Source organism: Myotis daubentonii, chromosome 1, assembly GCF_963259705.1.
Source record: "Myotis daubentonii chromosome 1, mMyoDau2.1, whole genome shotgun sequence".
NCBI lineage: Eukaryota > Metazoa > Chordata > Mammalia > Chiroptera > Vespertilionidae > Myotis > Myotis daubentonii.
In genome coordinates, this window is record NC_081840.1 from 139,278,454 (window position 1) to 139,299,137 (window position 20,684).

The 20,684-nt window shown below is 45.5% G+C and overlaps 1 protein-coding gene across 1 annotated transcript in view; it reads left to right on the forward strand.

Moving 5' to 3' along the window:
* The window catches only part of KIAA1217 (KIAA1217 ortholog), a 315,079-nt gene that overhangs the window by 278,388 nt on the left and 16,007 nt on the right, over nucleotides 1-20,684 (forward strand). The window contains 5 exon segments of the mRNA XM_059660828.1: nucleotides 7,706-7,881; nucleotides 12,676-12,806; nucleotides 13,292-13,439; nucleotides 17,389-17,785; nucleotides 19,167-19,350. Of these exon segments, the coding sequence (XP_059516811.1) occupies nucleotides 7,706-7,881; nucleotides 12,676-12,806; nucleotides 13,292-13,439; nucleotides 17,389-17,785; nucleotides 19,167-19,350 (1,036 nt within the window).

Here is a 20,684-nt window from a genome sequence, read left to right on the forward strand (position 1 = left end):
GGGACAGGTGAAAATCTTGTACCTAACAAATGCTCCCTTCAAAAGATGACTACCTTTGTCTATTACCTTTTCTGGTATGACTTAGAGGGGAAAAAACGATGAGCTATTTCTTTTTCCCAAAATGCCACAGAACTTGGGTTTTATCAAATTAATCCTCTATCTACAGAACTGACTGCAGTTCTGCCCCTTTCTGTTGGTTGAGGGAGAGATAAGCTCTCTATTCCTGCAATTGACTCAGCTTTCTTCCTGGGGGCACTTTTCAGATCATAATACAGAAAGCAGTAACCCAAGCATAGCACTGACACTCTGAGCTGAGGAGATACTATCAAAGTTTAGAGAGTTGAAGCAACTATAATTTATGGAGTGAAGTATCAAACAAGAGGAAGCTCTGCAGAGAACGATATATATGAATCTGTGGGTCTGTTATTGAACAACTAGAGGCTGGTGCACAAAATTTGTCCACGGGGGGGGTGGGCGTGTTGTCCCTCAGCCCAGCCTGCACCCTCTTGAATCTGGGACATCCCTCTCACAATCTGGCTCCCAACCGCTCGCCTGCCTGCCTGCCTACCTGATTGCCCCTAACCGCTTCTGCCTGCAGCCTGATCACCCCCTAACCACTCCCCCACCAGCCTGATTGACGCCTAACTGCTCCCCTGCCGGCCTGATCACCCCCAACTGCCCTCCCCTGCTGGTCCTGACAGCCCAGTCGCCCCTAACTGCCCTCCTCTGCCAGCCTGGTCACCCTTAACTTCCCTCCCCTGCCGGCCCAGTTGCCCCTAACTGCCCTCCCCTGCCGGTCTGGTTGCCCCGAACTGCCCTCCCCTGCTGACCTGGTCGCCCATAATTGCCCTCTCCTGCCAGCCATCTTGTGCCCACATGGGGGTGGCCATCTTGTGCAAGGGTGTGACAGTCAATTTGCATATTACCTCTTTATTATATGGGATAAGCCAAGTGTATAGCATGAAAGACCACTAAGCCAGGCAAAAGTAAAATGGCCAATCTTACAAAGGGCTGGGAGATGTTCATGATTTGACAAGCAAGAGTAAAGAGGTAAAGAGTCCTGATTGGTTCCCTGGGACATTCAGTAGAGATCAGAGAAGAACCATGCTTCAGTTTTAGGCCTAAACTAGCCACAGAGTAAAATGTACCCTAGATTACCCCTAACAAAGATTAAAAACAAGCCTCTGAAGAACAAATATGATCCACAAGTCACTGAAACAACAGCCAGAGTAAGTTCTCTATAAAGGAAAACAACAAAATCTAGAACTGCATGCCCAGCATCCAATCAAAAATTACTGGACATGTGATGATTCTGAGGAACATGACGCATAACTTTCAGAAAAATCCATCAGTGGATGAAATGGCAGGAATAATAAAATTAGCAACAAGGGCTCTTAAATTGCTATTACAATTATTCTCAAGGATTTAAAGGAAAATATGGACACAATGACACAAGAAATGGATGACTTAAAAATCTTTCAAGAACTAAAAAACACAGTATTTGAATACACTTAATACAAGATTAATAGCTGGTGAAACAAAATATCAGTCAACATGAAAACATAATAGAAACTGTCCAATCTGAAGTATAAAAAGAAAAAAAGACTGAAGAAAATGAACCAAAACTTAGTGATTTGTGAAACAATGTTAAGTAGTCAAGGGAAAAGACAAAAACATTAGAAGAAATCATGGCTGCAGTTTTCTAAATCTGATGAACACTATACATCCACAGACTAAAAAAGCTCAATGAACCCTGGAATGACAAGCACACTCAGGGAGGGTCCTCAATCTTGTAAGGGAACAAACATGGAGACTATAATATGAAACCACACAAAAGTACATTAGAATCAAATTGCTTAAAAAAAAAAAAACAGGGATAAATAGAAAAATCTTAAATGTAGCCGGCGGGGGGGGGGGGGGGGGGGGGGGGGGACGGGCAGCGGGGAGGAGACACATTACATAAAGAAGAATTAACACTGAGTTCTCAACAGAGACAAAAGTTAAGTCAGAAGATAATGGAATGACATCTTTTATAAAAATAATATTTTATTGATTTTTTAAAGAGAGGAAGGAAGAGTTATAGTTAGAAACATCGATGAGAGAGAAACATCGATCAGCTGCCTCCTGCACACCCCTCACTGGGATGTGCCCGCAACCAAAGTACATGCCCTTGACTGGAATCGAACCCAGGACCCTTCAGTCCACAGGCCGACGCTCTATCCACTGAGCCAAACCGGCTAGGACTGGAATGACATCTTTACAGTATTGAAAGGAAAAAACTTTCAGAAAATAGAAGACATTTCCCAGCTCATTTTATGAAGCTAGCATTCCCCTAAGAGCAAAACCAATTAATTGTATTATTTAAAAGAAACAATACCCATAGACTTATATCTCTCAAGAAAATATGTTTAACAAAATGGTAGCAGTTAAATGCAGGAATATATTAAAATGGTAAGGTAGTATCCTTGGTTTTATCCCAGGAATGCAAAATCGTTTTAATATAAAAAAAATGAATTAATGTATTTGACCTTGTTAACAGAATAAAGGAGAAAAATCATATTTCAGTAGGTGCACACACAAAAAAAGACAAAATTCAGTGATAAAAACACGCATGACTCAAGAATGATAAAGGATGTCTGAAAAAAACTATAGAACCTATAGTTAAAACACTAAATACATCCCCCATAAAGTTAAGAACAAGGCCAAGGAAGGCTGTTGTCACTTCTGTTGAGCACTGTACTGAAGATCGTAGCATGGACAGTAAGTCTAGAAAAGAAAGAAGAGGCATACAGAGAGGGAAGTAAAAAGTGTAATTGGCTTTACTCACAAATGACCTGATTGTATACATATCAAGTCAAATAGAATCTATTTTTTAAATGCTACCAAAAAAAAAGTGACTTTTGGGGAGGTCACCAGAATGAAGTCAGTAAATAAAAATTTAATTTATACAATGTACAAAATACCCCATACGTGTATTTATCCATACAATGAAATACAACTCCATGTTAAAAAGAATGAACTACTATAGCCCTAACCGGTTTGGCTCAGTGGATAGAGCGTCGGCCTGCGGACTGAAGGGTCCCAGGTTTGATTCCGGTCAAGGGCATGTACCTTGGTTGCGAGCACATCCCCAGTAGGGGGTGTGCAAGAGGCAGCTGATCGATGTTTCTCTCTCATCCATGTTTCTAACTCTCTATCCCTCTCCCTTCCTCTCTGTTAAAAAAAATCAATAAAACATTAAAAAAAAAAAAAAAAAAGAATGAACTACTAAAACAACAACATGGCTGGATCTCAAAAACAATATACTGAAGGAAAGAAGCCAGACACAAAAGATTACATATCGTACAATCCTATTTATATGACATTCTAGAACAGGAAGAACTAAATCCAAAGGGGCAGAAAGCAGATTGGTAGTTTCGTTGGGCTGAGGGTTGGGAGATTGATTGCAAAGAGTAATGAAGGGATTTTCTAGGGCAGTGGTTGGCAAACTCATTAGTCAGCAGAGCCAAATATCAACAGTACAACGATTGAAATTTCTTTTGAGAGCCAAATTTTTTTAACTTAAACTATATAGGTAGGTACATTGTTATTAACTTAGAGTACTCCTAAGGCTTGGGAAGAGCCACACTCAAGGGGCCAAAGAGCCGCATGTGGTTCGCAAGCCGCAGTTTGCCAACCACGGTTCTAGGGTAATAAAAAATGTTACCTCTCTTTTTAGTGGTGGTGACTTTGGTGTATACATTTGTCAAAACTCATTGACCTGCACACTTAAAATGGTGCCCAACTTAGGATGGATCAACTTACAATTTTTAAACTTTACCATGGTGTGTAAGCAGTACGTGGTCAGTAGAAACATTCTGAATTTTGATCCTTTCGGGGCTAGTCAGCCAACGCAATCCTGAGGGTAAATAACTGATAAATTTACAGCGTAATCTTTGTGCCATATGATTTTGCCCAATTGTAGGCTAATGTAAGTATTCTAAGAACCTTTAAGGTAGGCTAGGCTAAGCTATGATGTTCAGTAGTCTAGGTGTATTAAATGCATTTTCAACTTATGGCATTTTCAACTTATGATAGGTTTATGGGGGCCTAACTCATGGGAAAGTTAGGAGCATCTGTATTTTACTGTTTTTAAATTAAAAAATGGAATGAAGTTTTTTTTTAAGTTCATTGAAATGGAGATGTCACTGCTGAACCAAAATAAACATAATGGCTTGAAGTGCTGTTGACTAATTTATTTGAAGCATTTAAGAGAGAGGTATTGATACACATGCTGCCTTCAGCACCTTTTCACACCAGGCTGGATGGAGTCCCCAGACAATGGCAAGAGCACCAGGTGGGGGTAGGGGTAGGGGTGGGGGTGGGGGTGGGGATGGAGTGTGAGGGAACAGGACTAAAGGAGAATGGAAAGAGAACCTGAGCACGTGTTTGCTCCTTCATGGTTAATCCACTGTTGCGCACCTGCCAGCAAGTGTGCTCCTGAAAATGCCCTGAGAATGCCGGTCAGTCCTCTGGCTGGCTCCCGGAAGCCCCTCTTTCTGGGAAGGAGGGTCATGCAGCCCAGAACTCCAGGCGAATCTCTCCCTCCCTCCCTCCCTCTCTCCATAATTTGAATATGACCTGACTGTGTTACCAGTTGAATAATTTGAATATTACATGAATTTGTGTTCTGATATGTCTGAGGGTTTCTCAGAAACATTATTTGAGAGTCATTCGTACAGCAAATATGCATTGGGTACCTACCGTGTGCCAGAAGCGGTGCTTGTGCCTGGGAGTGAAACACATGATGCCTGGCACTCTGCCCCTGCAGGTGGTGGTTGAAAGATCACTAGGTTGAATTCAGAAGACCTAGTTCTCATCCTGATTCCGCCCTGCAGTCGCCCAAGTGACTCTGAATCAGTAGTTTTACCTCTTAGGGCTTCACTTTGCCATCTTTCAGATTTTAGCTTTAAGAATTTGAAATAATCTTTCAATAATTTCCAGCTGGATAGCCACTGTTACTATCCACTGCTAACTTGACCGTAACTTCATTGGAGCTTGTCTGTGAGGTTTATGCAAGAGGTGCAAAGGACTGCGCCACACAGCTCATGGCGCAGTGGCATCCTCTATCCATTCAGGGGTCCTCTTAGACCACGATGCACAGCCTTGGTGGCACACCAGAATCACCTGAGGAGTTTTAAAAATTCTTGTTGCTGAGGCTGTACCTCTCTTGGAGGGGGGACCCAGGCATCAGTCACTTTTAGACACAATCATCTACTTATTGGCCCTTCGCATACTATTGCCATTTGACACGTGGCGCTGAATGTGAGTATACCATTTTGATAGTAGGTAGTGTTGCTGTGTATGTTTAACAACTGCAGACAGAGCAAGGCCAGGCATTAGAGCTGAACGCAAACCATCTCTGAGCCCATTGGCCATCCTATATTTCTTTTATCCAGGAAAGAGATTTTAGATCTCCATTGTCTGTTATTACCAACAATAGAGGCCCAATGCACAAAGATTCGTACAAGAATAGGCCTTCCTTCCCCTGGCTGCCGGTACCGCCTTCACTCTGGCCAGAGCCACATTTCCACCTTCACTCCGGCCCAGAGCTGCCTTCCACCTTCATGCACTGTGGAGGCCCGGAGCAGCCGGGGCGGGGCTGAACGCCTGCATTGTCGCCATGGCAACAATGCAAGCATCCCGGCCTAGCTGCCTCCATCTTTGTCACATCAATTTCCATATTCCCTTCTTATTGGCTGTGGGCGCCACCATGTTTGTCATGAAGTAATGGTCAATTTGCATAGTCTGTCTTTATTAGATAGGATTGCTGCTTAATTCAATTCATGCACTCAACCACTATTTATTAAATGCCTGCTATGTGCCATGCACTGTGTCCTGGAGACTGTATGGAGAACAGAAATTAACCAGGTAATAGCACTAGCATGTGCAAAGTCCCTGTGGCAGAGAGGATCTTGGCCAATCAGAAGAGCTGAGAGGATGTTTATGTGGCTGCAGCAGAGAGCCTGCCAGCTGCATGCAGTGTGAGGAGGAGGAGCTGTGGCTGCAGAGAGCATGGGAGGAAGTCGCCCTCTGTGCATTGTCTCCAAATGTGGTGACTTTCAGCAATATACTGACTGACTGTTTTTAAGATGACATTACTAGCCAAAGCAGTCTGAGAGCATGGTCGTGAGTCATATAGAGGAGGTGACCCAAGAATGGCACAGTTTTATCTGGTTCCCTCCCAGACAAAACTGCAGGCCCTGCCCAGGGTTATGCTCCTGATAGCCGGAGCTGGTATGTACTGAGAGCCAGGGTTGTGCCAGGCATTGCTGGCAGCACTGGATTGCCTCTTTGAGTCTACATTACCAGCCTATGAGATGTAAACTATTACTACTCCTTTTTATGGAGAGACACAGAATTGAATAACTTGCCCTCAGTTACACGGCTACTAAATGATAAAACTAGACATTGAACCCTAGCAGTCTCTCTCTCATTCTGGACGGCCAGTCAGTCACGGTGCTGTACTGATGCTGGAACATGGTGGTGGCTCTGCTTATGGCTCGTGTTGAGATGTTTTCTCTTTATTCAGAGAAAATGGAAGCCAGGATGAGGGTTCAAGCAGGTGTAACATGGCCAGATGGCATTTCCCTCAATTTGCAGATAATGGACAGTTGATAAAGATACCTTCGCTCCTATACAGCAGTCATAGGACAGTCCACACGAGCAGAAAACAGAGGAAACGACATTGACATTTCAGGGGAACTTCAGGTATAATATAATTACTGCTTTTGAGGCTGGTTGAATGAATTCACTTGCCTATGAGCTGTCAGAAAAATTGTCCTGCCCGGGGGAGCACTTAGAACCTTCTTGGAAATAGGACTCAAGTGTTTAACTAGATTCTTGTGAAAGCCTGTGTGCAAACTCACACGTCCTATACTCTGTGGTGAGAAACGAGTGCCCCAGAAAGCACATGGAAAATTACATGGAAATTGTGGTCTGATGCACACAGCAGCCTGTGTATAACCCAGGGAAGCAACTCAATTGCCAAGAGCCTTGGGTTGATCTGGAATCATTGCCGTTGCCACCATCACTATCAACCCCATGTTGTAATGGTCTGTGATTACCTGGTATTTGGTACATGAACCCATATAAAAAAGAGGCACCCGATCCTCTTTTAATAGATATCCTGAAAGAGTCCATAGCCACATCAACATTTGTTGAGTACCTGTTCTAATACTAAGCAGTATCTCATTTAATCCTCGGAATAGCCCTGCCACGGGAAGTGAATCCCCGTCCTTAGAGATAAGGAAACGGAGACAAGACAGGCCAAGCAACATGCCCAGAATCTCACAGTAGCCTGGGGGAAAGGCTTAGGGGTTTGATCCAAAATCTGCTTGGCTTCAACCCTAGTGTTCTTGGCTGCTCCCTATAAAAACGTGTCGATGAGAGTTCATGTCCATTGTCCATGATGCATTGACCAGAGTAAAGAGAGGATCCTATTTTCTCCACAGACTCAGACATGGAAGTCTGATTGTCAGTTGGCGGCTAAAATTCAGATGTTGGCTGAAGAAGCAACATTATGTACAGTCTTTGGTCCTTCCCTTTTCATTGAAATAAGGATTCAGCTGCGGCTGTTTGTCCTGAGCCGCCTCTGAAGCCTGCCAGGCACTCCCCGCGTCAGGCCGGCAGAGCCAACTGAGGTTGATTTCTTTTTGTTCCGCAGCTGCAGAACCAGGAGCTGCTGAGGGCGATGATGAAGAAGGCTGAGCTGGAAATCAGCGGCAGAGTGATTGAAATGATGAAGAGGCTGGAGGACCCTGTGCAGCGCCAGCGCGTCCTGGTGGAGCAAGAGAGGCAGAAGTACCTGCAGGAAGAGGAGAAGATCGTCAAGAAGTTATGGTGAGTGCCCATCGCTTGCTGCGTGTTTAGCTGTTTAACCGGAGAAGGAAACCTGACTTTGCCAAGGAGGAGGCCCTTCCTAGATGGCATTCTCCCCCTCTCCCTTTATTGAGCACCTACTATGTACAAGCTAGAGTTCTGTGGTTCTGGGCTGTCCATGGACTCTTGGTGTCACCCACCCCTACCCCCACCACCACCACCCGTCCAGGCCCAAGGAATTCAGCAATCCTCAGGGACCTGAGCTGGTCTCTCTAAGGGTGGGAACATCACACTCTTCTGTAGGGCTCACCCTCACAGAATTAAAAGGAGCAAATGGCAAAACCCAATGATGAATGGGAAGTCTGCATTTAATCTCAATAAATCAAAACTAATTGTCAAAATAACAGCGCACGAAAATTGTCTCCCTATTATTCAACTGTAGTTAAAGTCACAAAAGAAGAATTTAAATGTAAAGAATGTCTGATGCAGAGGAGAGATGCTTCCTTGAAAGCTCCCACTCTTCTGTGAGGTTCTGATTGAAAGCATCTATCAAGTCCCCCCATGGAAGTGAGCAGTTTTATCACACACACCCCCCCCCCGGTCACCAGGGCAGGCACATCTTTTATATTAATGCATGTCTCGTTATGCAATGGAGATTTATCACAGAAATATTTCACCTTTTAATATAATGAATAGTAATTTCTGTGGTTCTTCTAGTATTGGCAATTCTCTTGCTTCTTGGAAAGCTTTAACCTTCCAAATTGGAATTGTAAGGGAGCAACCTCCAAATTCTTTGTATGACCAGAACCCCCAGAAGTCTCCGTGATGGAAAGCACTGTGGTTGGTCTCCTATTGGATATTTGGGCTGCAGCTTACCTCACCTCAGATGCCAACCCAATGGGTCTGATTGAAATTAGAATGTCACTCTCCGAGAAAGAAAAACTGTTTCCGTTATTATTTTTCAAAGAAATCAAATTTGACCACTGTTCATTGCCATCTCAAAATGTTTTATTTAGTTCAAACATTTATAACTAGTTAATCTCTCACCGTGAAGCAGTGAGGCTGTTATTCGTCTAAAATGATTTTGTGACAGCCCAGCTGCTTAAAACTAGGTCTCAGGATTTTTCTTGAAAACTTCTTTTAAGATATATAGCCTTTTAGTATTTTATACATTTTCCAAATAAATTGTGAAAAGTAAATTTCCTCCTTTCAAATTTTGTATTTATTGGTTAGCTGAGATAATTCTTGATTCCTGACTAAAATAAGGCATCTTTAATCTCAATATTATCCTGAGACTAGTAGGCCAGCATAGGAATGATATGCAGGGGAGTGGAACCAACATATCATGAGAGGACTTCACCCGTGGCTTTGTGGGACGGCCATACATGAATAGGTTGTGCACAGCCACTAGAGGAAATTCAGCCTGGCAAAACAGGACATAGCAGTACGTGTATAGCACAAAACAGGTGGTTTACCGGTGCCAGGGTAACCTATACAAAGGCTTCGAGCCCCAGGAACCAGGGACACTTAACCTGAAATTATTCTTCATGTGCCTCCAGGCCAAGCGCAGTACCATGTGCATAGTAGGGCTTCACAAAGGTGTGTTAAACTGAACTGAAATGGTCTTGAGGACTGGTGAGATTTCATCAGTGGAGGGAGGACCCCCCAAGTAGAGGAACCCTACAAACCAGTAAGTCTTAGGGCCAGGAAGGCACAAGACATCCTTGGAAAATGAGAGTAGTCCAGCTGGGTGGAGCGTGGATACAAGATACTAATCATGTCTCGTGTTTGGGTCGTGCTATTTCTGTTTGTGTGGTACCTCCCCATATCTAGACCATGCTCACGCCCAGCATGCCTGCTGGACGTCTGTTTGTTCTGTGTTTACCGAGATTGGAAGATCACGTAACTGGATTTCTGGCTTTTCATGAAAGTTCCTGGGTGCAGCCCCTGGTTCGGGATTTCTCGGGATGGAGCTTAGGACTGTGCATTTTACAACGATACAGGGGAGATTTTGAATCACCTTCCCATTTGGGAGTTTCTGCCTGGCCTGATGAGGTCACCGAAGCTTTTTTGATCAAGAAAGTAACAGATTCCAAGCTGTATTTCAGGTGGATCCCTCTGGCCATCGCATGCAGGGCTGATTGAGGGAGACAGAAATTGTCTAAGACAGCGGTCACAAACTGGTGGTCTGAGGACCCCTGGTGGTCCATGAGTTCCAAAATGTTGTCGACCACTGGTCTAAGAAATCATATTGGAACTGACTTTAACAGTCCAGACAAAAGTCAGTAAGAGCTGAATTAAGCAGTAGAAATTGGAATGAGAAAATAAATCAAATGCAAAAGGGACTGATTGGATGGATCAGAGTGGTTACAATAGACAGCTGGAAATTTCAACTCCGGAACCTAAGGAAAACAGTTATACCTGCCTCTCCCCCTTTCCTGCCCTCCCCAACTCTCCTCCTCTCCCTGACCCTCCTCCTCCCAACTTTTCTCCTTACACGTGTGCATGTGCACACACACACACTCACACACACACACACATGAAAATAAGTTCCCTTGGGGATCACGTTAAGGCAAGTTGTTGGTGAGCCATTCAAATGGCAGAAAAATAAAATTTGGGCCTGGCAACTATGGAGAGAAATTGGATCAAGAGAATTTCTTTTTGGTGGGTTTCTATGTGTGAAATAATAATTGGGCTTCTGATAACAGTCAAATGAAATATATTTCAACAAATTAATACTTCTTTTTAACCAAGGCAGAATGAAAAGCACCATCAACAAATAGAATGGATTTACCTATAAACCATAGCATCTGTGAATACCTGGCATTCTTTTGAGCAGAGTGTCCATCCCAAAAGTCATATTAATTACTATAATATTAAAAATTTATTTTCAGCGTTCATTTTAGCTCCATGGTCTCCTTTTACATTTTGGGTGAACCAATTTTATCTGCATGCTTTATCTATGATAGAAGTATATGAAGAGAAGTGATATTGTTGTGTACAGCAATTTCAGTACACATTTCTCTATGTTCCATGATCAACACAGGAAAAACTGACATGTAAGGCTCCACTGTGTTGGACCCTTACAAGTGTTTATAAGCAGCTGATGCAAGGTTATGAAATCCAAGAGTCACATTGTATGGAAGAGATTCAAATAGAATTTTAGGCTGACTGCTCAGATGACAGCTCCTGAGAGTATTAATTGCAACCTGGCCAGCTGCAGGATTGTTAATGGAACCATGATAACATTTGGGTCTCAGCTCTTCCATCAAAGCTTAGGAGGACTGGACAGCGTGTCCAATCTACACATTCAGATAATTCTGTTTGGTTATGAAGTGAAAAAGGACTTTTCCTCACATATTTAGAACTCTTATGAGAGATGGCACACATTCCCTCCACCTCGGGGTGCAGGAGCTGTGGGAACATCCCAGTGGGTTCACGTGAACGGGTATCTGTCCATCGTTTGTGAATGTGGACAGTGAGAAGATGGCTTTGCATTTTGGTCCTGAAGTTGCATCATCTTATCTGAAGGGATCATAGGCACTTTTGGTCCATTTTCCATAACAGAATGAAAGACATCAGCAAAATCTTCACCCCACTTCTCGGAGGTGGGTGAATTTGCTGCTTGCCCCATGGTCCTTATTGAACATATGCGCCATCCTGCCTGAATCGCTCTCACAACTGTCGTGCCATCCATAACTTCATCCTCTCGTCCACCTGGTGCGAGGGTCTTAGCGGGCCATCTTTCTGCAAATACTGCCTTTTCCCCTCCTGCTGCTGCCTGCTCCACAGGCTCAGGACTCCACCAAGTAACAGCTGTTCACTTACTGCCACCCAGTGGCTCCTCATCTCAAAGTTCTTTCCCCTTTTCTTTACGAGGGCTGGTGGTTAGATTTACAGGCAAACTGAAATGATACCAACGTGGCTTAGGAGGGGGTTATTAATGTTCCCAGGTGACAGGATGTTTGTTTTTGTTTGTTTGTTTTGGAAGTGAAAGGCCTTAACTTAACTCTTTTGGAGCAGGCAGTACCCTAAGGTGTGTGTGTGCATATGAGGGTGCGTGAGTGTGTGTGTGTGTGTGTGTGTGTGTGTGTGTGTGTGAGTGTGTGTGTGTGAATCAGGTCTGGATCATTTTTTCACTTTGTAGCTTGGAAAGGAAAGTCAATCCTTTTGATGGGACAATCAGTATAAACCGGAGGTTGGATCAGGGCAAGTTTGCTCCCCTCCCCCAAGGACATTTAATGCCTGGAGACATTCTTGTTTGTCACAAAGTGGGGGAAGTGCTACTAGCACCAAGTACCCAGAGCCAGGAGGGCTGCCAAACACCCTCAAATGCCCAGGACAGGCCCCACTGCAGAGCATTATCTGGTCCAAAAGGTCAAGAGCCAAGGTGGAGAAGCCTGATCTGGGCTCCTCATTTTACTCCACTACAGCATTCTCTCTCTCTCTCTCTCTCTCTCTCTCTCTCTCTCTCTCTTTCTCTCTCTTTTTCTCTCTCTCTCCCCCCTCTCTCTCTCCCTCTCTCTCTTTCTCTCTCTATTGTCACAAAGTGCACACAACCCCCCTTAATTGGCATCAGCGCCACTGAAGATGAAGAGCCAGCTGCCATCTTCCCTGCGGCCGCCTGGGCCACTCCACAAACAGGCCCTGGGTAAACCTGCCTGCACCTGCGCTAACATGTGCTCCACCATCTGGGTGGAAGGCGAGGTGGGCGGGGACACAGTGCACAGTGGGAGCCCAGGTGAGCCCCGTGCCCCTGCGCCGGTGCTTTGTCGGCCCTCGGTGTTCACGCTCTGTGGTCTGCTCGCCCCCCAGTGAGCTGGAGGACCTGGTTGAAGACCTGAAGAAGGACTCTGCATCGGCCGGCCGAGTGGTCACCTTAAAAGACGTGGAAGATGGGGCGTTCCTCCTGCGACAAGTGGGAGAAGCGGTAGCTTCCCTGAAAGGTGAGCTTCCTCGGGGTTATGCCCCACAGGGAGGGCTCCGTTCACTCACTCACTCACTCATGCATGGCAGGGTCCGCCAGACACCTCCAGGTGTCAGGCACATGGGACCCAGCCCTGAACAAGGGCCAGGCCTTCCTGTCTTCTTGAAGCTTATACGGTAATGGGTGCTGACAGATTTAGGACTAAATGATAATACAGTTTCTCACTGGACTCTTACAACACACCAGCACCTGTGCCAAATTCAGTAAACACAACCCCAAGGGACAGCTGGCCTTATCCCAAGTTCACAGCCAGGAAAGGAGGCCCAGGGGAGCTCTGCCCCTGGCCGTGGCCACCTGTCCGCCACTTCTTCTCCCTGAAGATGTGTGAACGGCACTGTGGCTGGTGAACCCCACGTGCTGCACCCTATCCAGGGTCGGGTGCAGGGTGGGGGGTTGCTGTTCTGACTTTTTCTCCCACAACTCACGCGCTGCTCTTGGCCACAGGAGAATTCCCGACCTTACAAAACAAGATGCGAGCCATCCTGCGCATAGAGGTGGAGGCCGTGCGGTTCCTGAAGGAGGAGCCGCACCGGCTGGACAGTCTCCTGCAGAGAGTGCGGAGCATGACCGACACCCTGACCCTGCTGCGGAGGTGACCGCACTGGGCGTGCAGAGGGCGGGGCGGGGGTGGGGGTGCTGGGAGGGTTGGGGGTTTATGGTTTGGACTCCCAGGCTTCCTCTGTGCTCCTGGGACCTGGGACATGGCAAGTCTTACTTCCTGTGCCCTGAGGAGAAGCTGTGGTCCCTTCCCACCTGGAACTTCCATTGTGCGCACGGCTTGAGGTCCTGATCCTTCAGCAGGGGCCTCAAGCAGGTCCTGATCCTGCTGCATCCGGCACGAGCTCGGGCTTGCAATTCACTAGTCAACATTTTAAGAAAATCATTTGAAGGTGGTTCCTTCCAATAACATTTTGAAGTTGAAGAATGGATCAAAATGTAATATTAGCCTCCTTCACCTCAGGGGCATAGATGACTTCAGTTCAAAGAAAATGAGTAGAAATAAAGCCTTTTTTGAGTTTCCTGCTGAAAGGGTATCTGAGAGGTGTTGATCCCATCTGGAAAAGAGAAACAAACCCCCTTTCGTGGCACAGCCAGTCACCTTTGCCTGCCCATAAAAGAGGGTCCCAGAAGAAGAAAAACTAAATCACTGAATCACCCAGGACTTTCATTGAGAAGAAAATTCCTGAACTCTATACTCACATAGAAAGTGCTGACATACATGCAGGATTGTGTTGCCAGAAGCACCTTTATAAATGCCGTCTCATGTACTCTGCCTTGGGTGACAATTAGATCTCTTTCTTCTCAGCACACTCATAACAATAGCTCATGTCAGTGAGCACTTCCTATGTTCCAGGCACTGAACTAAGCCTTTGTAAATATTAGCTCACTCTGTCCTAACTTGCAACCCTATGTGGCAGGCATTCTCATTCCCATTGTCTAGAGAGAATCTGAGCTTCGAGGAAGTTCACTAGAAGTGAGAGGTGGGGCCAGGATAGGAACTGATAGGTTGACTCCAGCGAGCAGAGTTGGTTCTGATCTCACACCCAGGCAGTCAGCAATGTTTGGACAGTCTGTCCAGCCTGGTATTGGATGTCAAGATCCTATATAATAAAAGGCTAATATGCAAATCAACCGAACAGCGGAATGACTGGTCGCTATGATATGCACTGACTACCAGGGGGCAGGTGCTCAATGCAGGAGCTGCCCCCTGGTGGTCAGTGCACTCCCACAGGGGGAGCACCGCTCAACCAGAAGCCCAGAAGCTGGGATCACAGGCCTAAGCCATCAGTCGGATATCCCCTGAGGGCTCCCAGACTGTGAGAGCATGCAGGCTGGGCTGAGAGACCCTCTCCCCCCTTCCCACCCCCCTGCACAAATTTTGTGCACCGGGCCTCTAGTATAATAATAAAGACAAACAGGAACCCTGCCCTTATATAACTTTCTCTCTCACATGGGAAGTAGACACAACTACCAAAACTAAACCAGTTTCCAACAGTGGCTGTCCCTGAGTTTTCTGTTTTTAACACATTGTATGCGGGAAATGTATTTATATATTTTACATTGACTGGTAGTAGAGCGCGGGACACGTATTAATACGTTTTTTATAGACTAGCGGTAGAATGCGGGTAACGTATAAATACGTTTATTTTTATACTTTTTTATTGCTCTAAAGGGATGCTAACATGCAGATATATGAATTCCAAAGGACAAAATTTGGGTCTCTAACACATACAATGGTGAATTATGTATGTACTTCCAGGTATAACGGCAATCAATCTATTCAACTGCAAAAATGGCCTGCGCCACCTGTTAGCGCACGATAAAAACTACCCTCAAACAATGTGTTAATAGAACTAGGAAACTGCAGAGACATTACCCTTCAACTCTTAGACCAGATTTGAGAGCAGGTCACAGACAGAAGGAACAAATAAGACAGCTTCTTGGGAGAATTTTAGTCATTAACTGTAAACATGTGATCAGATTTATAAGATAAATAAATGTACAGTTGACTTTCAGATGAATTATTATTAACCAGAGGGACAAGTGAGATTTTTCTAGTAACAATGACCTCAAGAAAAGGCCTCCTTTGAGATGCAAACATGATAAGCATCACCTGCATAAGTTCCCGAAGGAATTCTGAAATCCAGCAGTGGCCTCCTGCAGAGACCACATCTGACTGAGTGCAGGAACAAATTGTACCTGAGACGCATCTTCTCATAGGTCCACTCATTTTAAGTTGCTGGAGTGAACTTCTTTTCTTCCAGCAGGATAAAAATCTGGTAAAAGAATTCTTCATTAAGCTCTTCCCTAAATGTGGTAACCCATCCGCAAAGCCCAGAACAAGCCACCCTTGTTAAGTGGAAACAGATAATGGGCTGGCAGACAGCGTTGCCCCTTCTCCCTTCTCTCCCCTGAAAAACAATTAAAACAAAGTGTTAGAGCCAGCACAGAGGGACGGAGCTCAGTGCTTGCCTCATCTCCAGGGAATCAAGTTCTAAAAAAGATGTGATGTGTGTTTTGAATGTTACAGGACTTTTTGTCCCATGAATGCTCAGTGGTCAGAATGACTAACCCAGGTAACTAACTTTTAAAATAAAAGAAATCTTAGCTGCCATCCGGCTGCCCATCACAAGCCTTTGCACTATTAATTGGTATTGGTAGCTCGTGTATGTAAAGTGCTGTATCCGGCACTGGGGAGACACAATGAGGAAGACAGGACGTGCCTGTGTCCTGATGCCATGGCAGGGAGATAACGCAGGTGACAGTCACAGAGCAACTCGGCAGCTGGGAAGAGGCTGACAGGTTTTGATATGTACTGAATTTGAAGTGCTGGAAGGATAACCAAATACAACTGCCCACTAGGCGCTTAGGAATGTGGACTGAGGTTCAAGAGAGAGACAGAGGGGTGTCCCTGCCTAATGGGGAGGGGAGGTGGGAGGAGGAAGGGGAGAGAGATTTAGGATCAGAAGTTGCCTTCGTGAAGATGATGATTTGAAGTAGAAGAGGTGGCTACGGTAGAGTGAGAGAAGGGAAAGGAGGGAAGAGGTCCTCGGGCATCCTCGGGGCTGAAGGGCCAGGGTAGGGAAACTAAGCAGCAAAAGGAACAGAGACGTGAGTAGCAGGAGAGACTCACAGAATATAGTGTCTTTTTTTCAAATCAAAAAGAGCATTTTAGTAAGAAGGAAAAGAGACTAATTAAAAATTACAGGTCAGGTACAAGTCTCACATTGTCTCACATATATAACTTTACACTGAGCTGAACAACCACCCTAGGGAAGACATCAGCTGTCAGCATCCACATTCTATGGAAAAGTATCTGAGACTCAAAAAGGTGACGTCCCTGGCATTATAGCAGTAGAACGTGGCAGAACTGATGTTCAGACCCAAGTCTGTCTGACCCCAATGCCATGCCTTTCTCGCTGCCCCATGGGTGTCGGTGGACAAAGAGCATCACATGGCCCCGAAAGCAGACGAGGATGAGAACTAACCCAGCTGCTCAATTTGGTGTCATGCAGAAAGCTTGGTCAAGTCCCAGTGGGGAAGCTAGCTCGCACCAGGAGGAGTGAGCATTAGAACATAGACTGCCCTCCCGAGCCATTTGAAGTGCAAGGAGCAGATTCTGGGGTGTCAGGAAGGTTTGGGGATTAGAGCCCTGCATCTGTGAGGGCTCTCCAGGCCGGGATCAGATGGAGGAGACATTGTTAGAATCATTTGACCACTTCATGCTGCCACCTCCCCCCAAAGCAGTGATGGAATTGTGTGTCAGGGCACAACACTGCTAGTGGACAGAGCAAAGCAAGCCAACTCCTGAGGACATAACTGAGAAAGCAGCTGCCAGAGGTAAGTAGGAGGAAATTCACTGCTGGGAAGTAGCTATGGAAACCCTCAACCCTGAGCTGCTACTCTGAGTTTTAGAATGTTTTAATTTTGCAAGAAAAGCTTGCCTGGCTTTGGGATGGCACTGTATTCACATGCACCATAATATTAAAATAAAAGTCACCTATTTCATAGCTAACGCTGCTGTGCATGCTTCCTCCTAGACATGTCACAGATGGGCTCTTAAAAGGGACAGATGCAGCCGAGGCCGCGCAGTATGTGGCCATGGAGAAGGCCACCGCCGCAGAAGTCCTGGCGTCCCAGCCCCTCCACGGCGCAGCAGTCCCTCGAGACGTGAAGTCGGAAGTGGTGCCCTTGATGGTTCACCATGCACAGAGCTCTCCTGTGGTCACTCAGCCCTCCCAGCTCTCCTCCGCCCCACCCAACCCTGCCCAGCACCCGACCAGCCCTCCGGCAGTCACACAGGAAGTGACCTCAGCTCCCCAGTCATCACAGGCAACTCAGTCTCCACAGGCACCCATGAATGGCTCCTCCATGCAGAGTTTGTTCATTGAGGAAATCCACAGTGTGAGTGCCAGGAACAGGGCGGTGTCTATTGAGGTAGAGTCCTACTTCCATTTTTTGTAGCCCCATAGAGGAGTGTAACTCATGGTCCTTTCCCTGGAAGAATTTACAGCCTGGCTGTAGAGATAGTACATATATGTATCCGAGTCATATTTTTTATGAAAATGTGTTTATATATACTAGAGGCCTGGTGCACAAAATTCATGCGGGGGGGGGGGGGGAGGGTGCCCTCAGCCCAGCCTGCACCCTCTCCAATCTGGGACCCCTCGGAGGATGTCCAACTGCCGGTTTAGGCCCAATCCTGGGTCACTCGGACATCCCTCTCACAATCCTGGACCGCTAGCTCCTAATCGCTCACCTGCCTGCCTGCCTGGTTGCCCCCAACTGCCCCCCTCTGCTGACCTGATCGCCCCTAACTGCCCCCCTGCCATCCTGGTTGCCTCCAACTGCCCCCCCCCCTGCTGGCCTGGTCACCCCTCACAGTTCCCCCACCGGCCTGGTTGCCCCACACAGCCTGCTGTTAAGTCATTTGGTCGTTCCTCACTAACCTCCCTGCCAGCCTGGTTGTAGGCAGCCATGTTGTGAGGGCATTATGGTCAATTTGCATATTACCGCTTTATTACATAGGATATTATGTCCTAAGAAATGTGTGCATACTTTGAATGATTATAAAGTCAGTGTTTATTAACATACAGTTCATTTTCAATTTTTAAAAGAATCTACAGAAATGAGTAATTTTTTTGTCAATGCCTGTTTTCAATCTGATGATCATTCTTGCCCAAGCACTGCTGATGACACAAAGCAATAGAACTGCAAACATCAAGAATCATTTCATGTGGTATTTGTGTGCCCTCAAGTCATCAACTGTTGCTGACTTTGTACCATAAACAGGTCATCTAAGTAATCTCACCCCCGCCCCCTTTTTCAAAGTAAGAAAATGTGGTCCAGTAGCCATATAGCAAGTCTTTGACAGAAGTGGAACCAAGACATGGGATTCTTAGCTCCTAGTGAGTGTTTTGGTGTTTATTTCTGTTTGTTTGAACCTCTCTACAATGAAAGCTCAATTTAGAAAACAAAAACTTGGTTATGGATACTTACCCAGGGTAGTGTGTCTGTGTCCCGTTTTATTTACTGTTGGTGGAAGTATTCAGTAAGTGTTCAGCCATCATTTAGTGAATGAATTTGATTTCTGAGCTTGCTGCAATATGAATGAGTGTCACGCGCGTAAATGCAGCCCATTTCGCTAGAGGAGAGGCAGCAGAGAGCAGGTGTGTCCGATTTGCCAGGTGTCTCTCAGCACATAACCCGGAGCATTATTTTGCCAACACCTCCTCCCACCCAACAGGAAATCTCTAAACAATTAATGAGCTTTTCCCTCTGTTTTTAACAACTTTCTTCACCTGCTCTTTTCCTTCAGAAAGCAGAAAGGAAATGGGAAGAGAAAAGACAAAATCTGGACCACTATAATGGGAAAGAGTTCGAGAAGCTCCTGGAAGAAGCTCAGGCCAATATCATGAAGTCAATTCCAAACCTAGAGATGCCCCCAGCCTCGGGCCCAAAGCCCAAGGGCGATGCTCCAGGGGACAGGCTGGAACTCTCAGGTAAGGGGCTGGCAGCTGCCACGGGCTGCCCTCGGGTCAGGGTGGGGGCCAAGCTCTCACTTCTTAGGAATTTTACAAAATTGAAAAATTGGGAGAACCAATCTCTCAGGTGTCCCTAGAGCTTCACTACTACTTTGAAACCATAACTATAGCCATAGTGGGAAGAAGCTGTTCTATGTTAAGATGCTAGAACAATGCCCAATAAGGGAACGTTTAGATTTCCCAGCTTCTGCATTTCCTGTGAATTCATGACACTTCCCAGCACCAGCTGGGCGAGTATGAGGCCTGCATCCAAAGCAGGAGTTTTTCATATGCTGCGGAAAGAAAAGGCCAGCTTTTATGAGCTCCCAGGGGGATAATTGCTTGTAAGATGAAATTGTATTTTTTAAATCGAAATTATTAAATTGTAAATTTAACCACCTGAACTATGGAAGTTAAGCCTCAATATATCAGTAATAATATAAAATAACTTTTAAAAAACTCAGCCTACTAAGTCTCTAAGCTATTACAAGCCTTGTGCTTTATTCTGATATTAAAATTATATGACATTTACCCTGGCTAGGTGGCTCAGTTGGTTGGAAGGCCATCCCATACACCAAAAGATTGAGGGTTTGATTCCCTGGTTAGGACACTTACAGAAGGCAACCAATTGATATTTCTCTCTCACATCAATGTTTCTCTCTCCCTTCTCTCTCTAAAAAAAATCAATAAAAATCCTTGAGTTAGGATGAGGATTAAAAAAAAAATTATGTGACATCATTGTTTACTTGTGGCCCAATGTGTCACACTAAATGAATGAGACCTTGTCCAGCAACTAAAATTAATTTGAAATGGAATCTCCATCTTGGCTTGTCAAGGAAATGTATAACCACAGTTTAACCACTGTAACGCTCCAGGTTTTCATTCCTCAAAGCTGCTCTAAAACTCCACTCACTGAAAGTCTCCCCCTCAGTCTGTATTAAGAGGCGTTTTTTCATCTCTTTCCCTACCTGCCAGTTGTGAGAGGCCTGGCTAGGCCCCTGGAGGGTCAGGCACGCAGACCAGAGAGGAAAGGGCCCGGGGAGGGGCAGGTCTGCTCTCACCACCACGGCGTCTCTCCCAAAGTTCCCATGGAGAATTTCTAATGGATAACATGATCTTCCTCATTGCATCTCTCTCTTTCCTAATTCAGCTCTCCCTATTATTAATTTTTGTCATAGAGTCTCCTTTGATGTTTTAGAATTACAAATAAATTATAAATTTCGAATGAGATGGTAGAGAGGAGTGTGGAGTAGGAATTGGATGACAGAAGGTGAAGAAATTAGCCGGAGAACATGTATGCATAACCCATAGAC